The following is an 11,108-nucleotide window of genomic DNA, read 5'->3' as shown; positions in this document are numbered from 1 at the left end:
GTTTGTTGTAAAGCTTCCTCTTAGGATGTTTGTCAAAGAAATTCTGTCTTAATTTTGTTTCTTTATGTGTTGGCCAAACTCATGATCCTTCAATAACAATGGCAACAATTTATTTTAGATCATGCATCGAATGTTTACTTTTAGAATGTTAACTGTGTCAGAGAGGCCAAGGGTACCTTAGCTGAGAATGGTTATCAATATTGGAGAAACTCAGTGTGTGTGTGAATGGTTTTTTGAGAGCATACTAGTGTTATCTTTTTATAAGAAGGTAATCATGTCACATTCCTAGCACCTTAGAGCTTATATTTATTTTGGAGTTGAAGCTAAATTGTATCTCTTATTGCTAAAAATAAAGCCATATGGTATTTTTATCTCAATATTTGGATTTATAAAAGTATATGTTATTATTTTTAAGATTATGTTTTTTTGTTTTTTTTTTAGACAGGTGCTCTAGTTCACAGCTATAGGGGAACAGGTGGAATTTTTGAAGTTTGCTGGAATGCAGCAGGAGACAAGGTTGGAGCCAGTGCATCAGATGGTTCAGTAAGTAAAATACAATGTTTCCAAAGGGATGTCTCTGTGTGTGTGTGTGGGTGTGCGTGTGTGCGCACAGTGAATACATATGACTTAATGTTCTTTTCAAAATAAATTTTATGATATGGTATTGATCTTTTTTACAGAAAGCTGTATACTTTTCATATTTATTTTATTCAAATAATATAAACAAAATTCAGGCTATCTTTGCCAAGAGAGTATTTTCATAACCAAGAAATGGACAGTTACTTCTAAAACAAACCTTTACTAGTGAAATTAAGTAGCAGCATTCCATTCTGAGAGAGATTGGAATTTTCGATGCCTATTTCTACCTTCTCTTTCCTGCAGAAGAGTGCTGGTGGCCTGGAGAAAGGGGGATAGAGGCAGTTGAGTCCTGCATTGAGGAATGTGTGATAGACTTTCAGGATGAGGCTGGCCAGCTCTTTACAGAAATACTAGTTGTGGCTTCCAAAGCTCTGAAAGCAAAGGGAAGATGGAAAGGGTACAGCCATTAGCTGTTTACTGAAGGTATAGCTCAATATAATCTGCAGTATATTTTGTTAAGACCCAAGAGATAGGAAATGGTCTGTTTTGAGCATATGTTTTCTAGTTTTTAATTAACAGACAGTAAATTTTCAAAATTTTAGTCACAGTTCTTCCTTTGTAGTGTTAGCCCATGGCTGTTTCCTCCTGCTACATAGACTATTTATCTGGTTTATTTTGGTTAAGTGCCCATTGCCATGATTACTGTTGCTTTACCAGTTTTGTGAACTTAGAACTAAGAAATAGATTCCAAATCGTAGTATAGAAAGGTTAAGCTAAAAATGTACAATGAAATTCTTAACACACCGGTTGATTATTTTAATTTCTTACAGGTTTGTGTATTAGACCTTCGGAAATAGCGCTACTAGTTGGAAGCCATGGACCGACTATGAATGTGTACATAGCCAAAATGACTGTCCCTGACCCATGTACTGCTATAGTCCCACGTGAACCATGGCCAGTCCACTACAGCCAAATCTAAAAGAAATATATACATACAGTGTATATAAACAAAATTGCACCCTGAAGATGACAGAATTTTGTCACAGCTTGTGAATTCTGTTCACCAAGTGCTGGAATCTAATCTGCTGTGCCCCTAAAATAGCATTTAGAAGTTTTGGATATGAAAAACAGAAGAGAGAAAGAAATATGCGTTATAAAAGCAGCCCATACATTTACCAGTTTTTGGATACTAATGACAGCCTTGTTTCTCCCCCTTTGAATCAGCAGACACCATGGATTATATTCTTTTTTTCCCTTCAGTAGTTGAGCAATTTGTATGTACAGAGAAATGGACTTACAAAAACCTGCAGCAGTAGTTTGTTCTTGCTTTTAAACTTTGTTTTTGGTTTAGTTTATGGATGCATGAAGTAAGGGAGTGAATCAGTTTCTTGTTTATATTTTTTCATCTTTTAAACAAAAAATTCTTAAAAATATTTTAATTCATTCTTTTGAAAACATAAATGTTTGGTACATTTTATGGCTCCCAGAGCATATATTCAATTGGTGCATGTTGTGGAAGGGGAAATCGGAAATTAAATGAAAATATATGACTTTGGTCACGTCAATCTGTAAGACACATCAGTAAAAGGGTATTATGCTCTGTTTTTTTGTTTGTTTGTTTTGTTTTTGTTTTTTTGGTGATGTGGCTTAAATGCAGTAGTTTTTTGGGGGGGACATTTCTGCCAATTAAAGACTAGAAGGGCACAAAAAAACTTTTTTAATACCATAGAGAAGATACATTAAAAAAAATCTTCTGATGTTTTGTAGCCATAACTAAATTATGGTTAAAATGTGCACTATTGTGAAAAGGAGCAAAGTAGGTTTGGGTTTTTTGTTGTTGTTGTTGTTAGTTTGTTTTGCTTTGTTTTTTTTTTAAAGAGATTAAACTGTTTCTGGATAAGGATTAGCTTCTCCAAGTGTCCATCATTCTGTATAGAAGCTTAAATATGTAATGTAACCAAACTCCAGTATTAAAAATCTCATGTTATTTTCCTTTATACAAAGCAAGATAACGGCATATAACACTGCCATTACATGGCAAAATGTTAGCTACCTTAGTTTAAAAACAATCTTTAAAACAAAAGACTTGCTTCAAGGTGTTTTTAAATAGCAGTGGTTCCGGTTTTTTATTTTTATTTTTTTAAAGTATAATTGCACTAACCTCCCTGCTGCTCTGATTCTGCATTTGTGGTACTAGTGACTACATTTTTTCAAATATAGATAGATTTAAGCTGCTATTTTTTTTCCCCAGTAATCACTACTATATCATGTCTTTTACTCTGTTTATAATATCAAGTATCTTCTTAAGGATATAGATATCCAATCAAACCTCTTCTTGTGCTCATACAACTAAAAGCTAAAATTTACAGAATTTACAATGATAGCATGGGGCTGTATGTGTGATTAACAGGGTTTGTCATGATTAAGAACCAGTGTCAATTTTGAAGAGAATAGTTGTCCAATTTATATCTCAAAGATTTTAATTAAGAGATCACTTATTATCAAACTTAGCAAATTTATAACACTATTTTCGTCACTAATTATTTTGAGGCCTTTACTACTAAAATTTTAACCTGTGTTTTAAACAAACTGATTTAACCCAAGTAATGCAGCTTTGATTTTCGGCATTTGTTGTTTTGCTATTTTTATGGAACAGCATTGATTGAAGCAAGTCTTGGTTTTACTAAGGTAGGATAGCATTTGCTATTGGTAAAGAAAATAAATACACTTAATTCCATAATACATTGTTATATGTACCCCAGTTGTTGTTAGTGGGGACTATGATACTGTAATAATATTTTTAAAAATTTACATCCAGAAAGGCAGTCATTCATGATGGTTTTGTGCCAGCAGTTTTTAGGGTTTTGGATCACATTATAGATATTTAGAACTATTATCCTGTGACTTATGTAGGAAACCTAATATGCTGAGTATCTGGCACTTGAAATCCTGCTTTTATTGCTGGAGGTCCACATCCGTGGTTGACCTCTGTTGTTGTTTTAAAAAAATAAATAAAAATAAAAAAATCTGTGCAATAATTTTTAAATGTGCTCCCAGGAATAGACACAAATGTTTTGAGTATGTTAAGCTGCATTTTCCTTTAGCGATGCATTTGTCAATTGCACTGAATTTAAATCTGAAAGTCAGAGGTGATTATTGATAGTACTTTTGTATTTTGATATGGACAATTTATTCATTTGCATACAGTTATTGACTTTTTCCCAGCTGATTAAAAGATAGTCAAGAAGTTCTGCAATATAGCTGCCAAAATAGACAGCTAACATTTTTGTTATTATCACCTTTTTTTTTTTTTAATCTTTTAAGTAGCTATTTTACTTAAGCATAATAGCCACAATAGGACATATAAAAGATTATAAATACAGAGCTTTATTATCCCTATGTCTTGGGTCTTTTAAGTATAAACTTTTATCTGGAAGGTATCCATTTTGTAGGCTTGGGTTCTTTGTGAACATACAGTTTATTTTTGCTGCTGTTCTCAACATCATCATTGCCTGCTGATGTGCCACGATGCTGCTCCAATAGACAAAAATCAGATTGCCTCTTAATTTGAGCAGTAACATGATTGTAAGAGACCAAGTTTCACAGCCTGTAAAGTTCTATATTTGAGGTTCTTGCTCATTTTCCCTTCTGTTTTTTTTCTGAGAACTTATTCCTGAAGCTCAACTGATTCCAGTAGATTTTCTGTGATATTCATTATATATCATCGTTGTATAGGCTACTGTAAGAAACTTACAAGGAAAAATAGAAAGGAAAACTTGAATGAGTAGAATACTCATTGATTAAAAAAGAATAAAGAGCAGCTGTCACTCTTAAACATCATAAAGAAATCTTTCTTCTTCATGTAGGAAATCCTATAAGTTCTTAACATTTGTTCCAAGCCCCATTTTCTGTCATTGATCAGGTACCATCATTGACTTTCAAGTGACTTTTAGAGGTGGTAACTTTTAATTTCCTAATAGGTTTTAGAGTGCATTGAATTCTGTTTTAATTATTCTCTAGGTAAGTATGTTTTAGAATTAAACACCTTAACAGATACTGAAAGTGCCTCCTTTTGTGGTGTAAAAAACAAATTATGGTGCAAAAAGTAATCATTAGATTGAATTACATGAAGGGGTTTTTTTGCTTTTTGACATATAAAAATGTCAAGAGAAAGGCCAAAGATTTGTACATTTTCACTTATAAAGCACTCCTTTTTTCCTTAAACTTATTTCTGTCAAATTAGATTTAATGATAGAGTACTATTTTTAAGGAGCTGTTTATGTAGAATGATTTTGTTAAGAGTAATGTAAATTATTATTGAGTAGAGGCCTGAAGAGGAGTATGCATTTTTGCTATTTAAAGGAATCACAAAGGACCATCCTTATGTGTTTAAAAATGTTGTTTTACTAGAGAAGCAGAAAAATAAATTTCAAATACAGTGCTATTTACTCTTCCCAAAGCAGTTTTCATTTTCTTAAGCACATTGCACATTTCTATAGAACCTGTGTTTATCCTCACATGCTAAGGATGGTACTTGTATTTGGTGAATTACTGTTGACAGTTTCCACAGAAATCCTATTTCAGTGGACCAACATTGTGGCATGGCAGCAAATGCCAACATTTTGGGGAATAGCAGCAAATCTACAAGAGACCCTGGTTGGTTTGTGGGTTTTTTTGTTTGTTTGTTTGTTTGTTTGTTTCCCTTTTGAATCAGCAGGGATGGAAGGAGGGTAGGGAAGTTATGAATTACTCCTTCCAGTAGTAGCTCTGAAGTGTCACATTCAATATCAGTTGTTTGTTTTTTAACGTGATTCTAGTTATTGTAGATGAGAGAGAGAAAAGAGGAAGTGTTCGCTTTTTTAATACACTGATTTAGAAATTTGATGTCTTATATCAGTAGTTCCGAAGTATTAATAGCATTCTTTATTTCTGCCTTTACTTTGACAGTGTTGAAGCAGGGTGAATAACTAAGGCTTCCCACCCCCACCCCAAACCCCACCCCCCAGTAAGCTGTTTCATGATGTTTTCTTTGGAGTTTCTGAATAAGTTCAAGAAAACATTCTGCATGTTGTATCTAGTCTGATGTACTTATCCATCTCATTAAAAACAAACAGACTGCATTTTGTAGCTCTGTAATCCCTAAATACAGAAGTAATTTTCTTCTTTCCTGACTTTGACATTGTAGCTATACTGTTCTAATTTTGATTTTTACAAATCCTTTGGGTCTAATTCTGTGAGCCTACCTATAGCACTGGATTAAAATGTCTGTATCATTTCTTTAGTTATCCAGTTAACTTTAAAACTGTTGTAAAAGTGTAAACCAGCCCATGACAGTTTTTTGTACATGTTAAAGAACTTTATTGTTCAGTTTTCATGATTATTGTGTAAGGAAGACTGATTATAGATGTTCTATGCTGTCCTGGACCATGTTAATTACACTTATGATGTCTTTTGGTTCCACATCACAATGATTTGTCCCCAATGACCCTTTTATCCTTTCTAGGCACATTTTTTGTTGTTGTTGTTGTTGTTGCAGTTTCCCTTTGCATTGTATTGCTTTGACAACTGTAATTTGAATCAGATCTGAAAGAGGTCCAGAATAAAATATATTTTGATATTATGTTGGCTGTGTACATATATAAAACCTTTGATATCTATGTAGTTTGTATAGCCTATTTAGTAGTAAAGAGAGAGGGATGCTATTTCTTGTTTACAATTTCTTGTTTACATTTTAATTGCATTTACCCCTCCAGTGTTCTCTTGTAGAATAAACTTTTTTGCTCTGAGTTAGCCTTCATAACATATAACATGTCTTTTCTCTCCCATACTGGTGTTACCAATTATAACAACTGCCATCAGAACCCAGACCACGGTTTTCATATATTGTTTTCCAAGATATATACATTAAAGTAAGCCCATAGATAAAATTACAAATTTTACTATTTTATTATGTCTCGCAGGAGATAAGATTTTTTAAATGAAGGGATTATTTACTATTTTTATTAAAGAATAATAGAGCATTTAATCAGCTAAGGAATAATTACTTTGGAATTATTTTGAAAAATCAATATTGTATTTAAAGGACATTGTTTCACAAAATCAAACTAAAAGAGACCTCAGATTCATTTGCTTAGCATGCAGTTGAGCACTAAACAATATACTGAAGATTTTTAGGACAGGATTCTCAACTTCCTTAATGACATTTTTCTGCGTATAAACCTATTATTTAATAATTTTCTTCCTTAGCTAGTTGCTTATGTTGCAAATGAATCTTATAATCTATTAGGAAAGATACTAGGCACTTTCTAGTTTTAATTAATCCCAACTCCTTTAGTTACTTAGAGACTTTTAAATAAAAGAATCATTGATCAGATTTGTTTTGTTTTGTAAAAACTTATATTCTCCGGGTCTTTTATCTTTTACTTCCATTTCCTGAAGCAGCAACTAATACAGGCATAGCCTTGTCATGTTTTATTAAATGATAAGCTACTGTAGTTGCTAGAACTTTCTGACCATCTTTCATTTTCAGAGGGTTAACTTTTATTGCATGGAATAGATTGTTAATAATCTGCATTTTACACTTTTTCAAAAAATGTTGGTCTACTAAGGATTATGAGGTCAAGCTGAAATCAATTTGAGTAGCCATAGAAGGGGTTATTTTTAATTTCATACTTATACTTTACAATAGATCAGATTTCTTACCTATGATTATACATAGCAGATCAGATTAAAGTTTACTGTTTCCTTAGTATATTCATTTGCAAAATGCAGTGGAGGAAAAGACCATGGACAGTAGTTTAAGGTGCTTTTTCTCTGCTGTACCAAAGTGCTCTGTCAACAATGAAATGTTAACCCTATGCTACTTTTTCTGCATGTTTCTTCTCAAATGTCATCTCAATGCTATTTGTCCTAACTTGTAATATTTTTGTATTAAAATTTTTAGGAGTTCCTTGTAATTTCTTTTTAATTTAAAATATATTAAACACAAAGTGTTTAGTAAAGTACAGAAGACAATTATTAATGTTTCTTGGTTGTTGGGTTTGTATGATCAAGCGTGCAAACAATTCACATTTTAAGAACTAGGACCAGTGGGGTGGAATCTACACAGAAGATACTGCAATTATATTTTTAAAAAATTAGTATGTTATACTAATCCAGTATCAGAATGGGCTGCTTTAAGAGAAGCTGCACTACCAGAAACACCAAAAGCATAGGTTGGAAGAATACAGGGCAGGACGGCTGTGGAGGAATTCAAGCACTGAATAGATACCTCAAGTAAGTGAAACACTCGAATTAAAAATCCAGTCGCAGTGCACTTATTCTGAAATCATCAGACATTTGATGAAAACATCAGCTTTCAGAATCTCACATTAACATTAGGGAGTTTTGAAAGTTTTACACCTTGTCAGGTCCTTTTCCACATAGGCTTTTACCGACTTTAATTGCTATATACTACTTGACTAATTAGGTTAATTATCCAGTTTTCCAACTTGAGGACCAGAGGAGTAATATCCCTTAGTAAAGGAAAAGGAGGAGCTAAAACTGCACATTTGGCATGAATATCACAACGAAGACCTAGAGTCATCAGATAATTCATTCAAATTCAAATTGAGTTTAATATGATATAAAAATCTAACTATGCAACATACTTTAAAATATTTCCAGTGAAGTGGTTGAAATATTTTAGCATATGGAAATAAGTTTGAAGCTGGATAAATGTGGTATTGAAGTAGATGAACTCTTGTGACCAATCGAGATTAAATTAGAGGTAAGTAAGTTTTACTTTTTAAAGAATTTTAATTAACATGGAGTCCATTACAACCCTTTTAAAAACTAAGTTGCCTGGCCCTACCCTTAACTTACTGGCTAATGTGATAGTACTAGGTATGTTCGCTTTTTTAATGATTGTTTGTATGCCATAGATGACAGATGGGGAAAGAAGCGGTTGTGTAATTGGCATACTGAATATTTTACATGCTTGTAAAGAAATTGAAAATTCATAAATTCCCATTTCCAAACTCTCAACCAGTTTCACCTCATGATAGCCACTGTTAATGCTTTAGTATGTATCTTTCCAAACATTTTTAATACATACTTTAAAAATTACATAAATGGGATTGTAATATTGATTTCAGAAACTCATATTTCACTGATATCAGGGGCTTTTGTCCTATAAGTATAAATATTTCCCCATACCATAGAGGTCAAGAGCATTCTGCCTGGCTGTTTTGAGACCCAGCTTCACTGTTAGCTTCCTGGTTTTCTCATCTGTGAAATGGGGCTAATGTTATGAGGTAGAAGGATTAATATTGTTAACATTTAAAGCCGTTAGAGAATAGTGTCTGGTTGTAGAAAGCACAGTATATGCTACCATTATTTTGATTTTTAATAGTTGCATTATATGCCTTAATTTAGCCCCTATAATGTACATTTACTTAATCACTGTCTTGTATTTTAAATTGGTGCAATAAACAGATATTTGTGTATTTGTAGGAGAAATTCAACAATTGATTCTGATGCACACCTCTGGTTAATAGGAACTTTCAAAGACTTGCCATTCACCCATTTTCTGTCATTAAATAAATGTTATTTCAAAAGGAGTCATTTAGGAATTTGTATAAGGGAGATTTCTTGGAAAAAGTGCTTTTTATATTTACTCAAAGTGCATACGGGAACAAGAGAATAATTTAGGCCAATAAATGACAGTTGTTTGGCGGGAGTTAGAAAACTAATTTTTTACACCTATGTTACTAGTCATTAAATGTTAAAGATCTGACTAAGTTTTGATAAACATGGAAGAAAATATTTCTGCCACAGAAATATACAGATTAAATTCAATTATTTACTTCGTTGAACTACCAGCATATTTAATGGCATATACTAATATTGCTGGAAACTAAATTCCTAGTCCATGTGCTGGAACAGCAGACATTCGTTTTTTTCTAGGACGTTTTAAAAAATGCCATTTACATTTTACCTTCTCAAGTCTTGGATCGTTTTTTGTTAACTTTTTTCAGGAAATTTTTTTTATTGTTTAATATCTAGTATGTTCCCTGAAGTGTGTTCACCACTAGATATATACTATAGTAAACAAGAAAAAAAAAATAACTCGCTTTTTGTATTATAAGGGAAGATAGTTCATGAAATGCTGCAACAGGAAATTAGGTTGAAGCATCTGAAATTGCTGTTTGAGTCAAAAACTGCTAAACACTGGCAATTTCAAAAGCCGACAAGATACTGTGTGTAAATGCCAAGGGATACCTAACAGTTAAGGGTGTTGACCCCTTAGACTAGGAGAGCTCGCCTGGCTATATATGTCCCAGGACACCCAGTAGGACTCTCTCTAGGGTCTACACTGCACTTCTAATGACTTCTTTTATGTCAGTCTTAACAGCGATCACTATAATTTTAAATAGTATGTACACTTGCGCTTATTACCTTAAACAAGGTCTATTGATTTCTTACCTTGAAAGGCAGAGAGATTAAATACTTACTTCATCCTCACTTCAAGAGGTTAGTTATAATTTTCACTACTAAAGATGATAGGCATATTTTTGCTGTTACTGCTATACAACACAACCAGGAATTTGTGCCAATCCGTGTGTCTGTCTCCTCAAACCTCACCCAGGTGTCCAAATGCAGTTACAAGAAACCATGTGAATCAAAGTACCTCTTCATTAATAACTACACGAGCTTCTGTCATTCAGTTCAGCTCTAGAGAGGCTGGTTTGCAGTTTGTGTTTTAGGGCTTTGCTACTGAAAGTATAGCCAGCCTGTCAACCTCACCTGGAAAGTTGGTAGAAATTACCTCAAGTACCACACCGGGACCTAACGAATCAGAAGCTGCAATTTAACAAGATCCCTCAGGTAAATTGTATGTCCGTGAAAGTTTGAGAACTACCTCAAGGTTTCTGAGTCAAAACAGGATCTTCTCTCCCTGCTCCTGTCCTGAGTGGTCTGAGACTAGACATCATAACACAGTTGCTGGTCCCGATAGGGGTAGAGGAAAGGAGGAAGACGTCCCCAAAAGGGACTCTGACAGCTTACTGATTAAGACACAAAGTAGTAAAGTGTTTACACCAGCTCTCCATAAGTTTCTAATGCACATAAACTAGAGAATCACTGCTGCCATGCTGAAATCCAGCGCCAATGTGGTTTTTCCCTTCTTACAGGTAATTCTTTAATACCCGGATTCCCAAGTATTTCTTGTCCTTGAAATTTAATAACTTCTCAGGATATGCCTAAGTATCCATGATTTCTGAATCTGTCCTAGAACACAGCTACCGTAGTAGGTAGAGTAGCCACACATTTACATTTTTTTTTTAAATCCACATTAAAACTTTGAGTATATCTTTCCTTTTCATGATATTTTGTTGATCCTTGCTGTAGGCCCAGCTGAGGTTAGTAATCGTGACTATCCAATGGCACCGATCTTCACCATCGTCTGATTTTTCTCCAGTAGTGCTTCACACGCAGGCCAGGGAAAGGCAGGTGTCAAGTGGTGATAAGACTAGTGGGGTCAAGGAGCA

The 11,108-nt window shown here is 33.7% G+C and overlaps 1 protein-coding gene across 1 annotated transcript in view; it reads left to right on the top strand.

The window, feature by feature from the left end:
* TBL1XR1 (transducin beta like 1 X-linked receptor 1) overlaps positions 1 to 6,199 on the top strand; it is a 74,393-nt gene extending 68,194 nt beyond the window's left edge. Inside the window, exons 14-15 of the mRNA XM_025046077.1 lie at positions 442 to 543; positions 1,410 to 6,199. Coding sequence (XP_024901845.1) covers positions 442 to 543; positions 1,410 to 1,436 — 129 coding nt within the window. The 3' untranslated portion in view covers positions 1,437 to 6,199. The remainder of the gene's footprint in view (positions 1 to 441; positions 544 to 1,409) is intronic.
* The last annotated feature ends 4,909 nt before the right edge of the window (positions 6,200 to 11,108 follow it).

Source organism: Pteropus alecto, unplaced genomic scaffold, assembly GCF_000325575.1.
Source record: "Pteropus alecto unplaced genomic scaffold, ASM32557v1 scaffold33, whole genome shotgun sequence".
NCBI classification, from domain to species: domain Eukaryota; kingdom Metazoa; phylum Chordata; class Mammalia; order Chiroptera; family Pteropodidae; genus Pteropus; species Pteropus alecto.
This window is presented reverse-complemented; position numbering and strand designations above follow the sequence as displayed.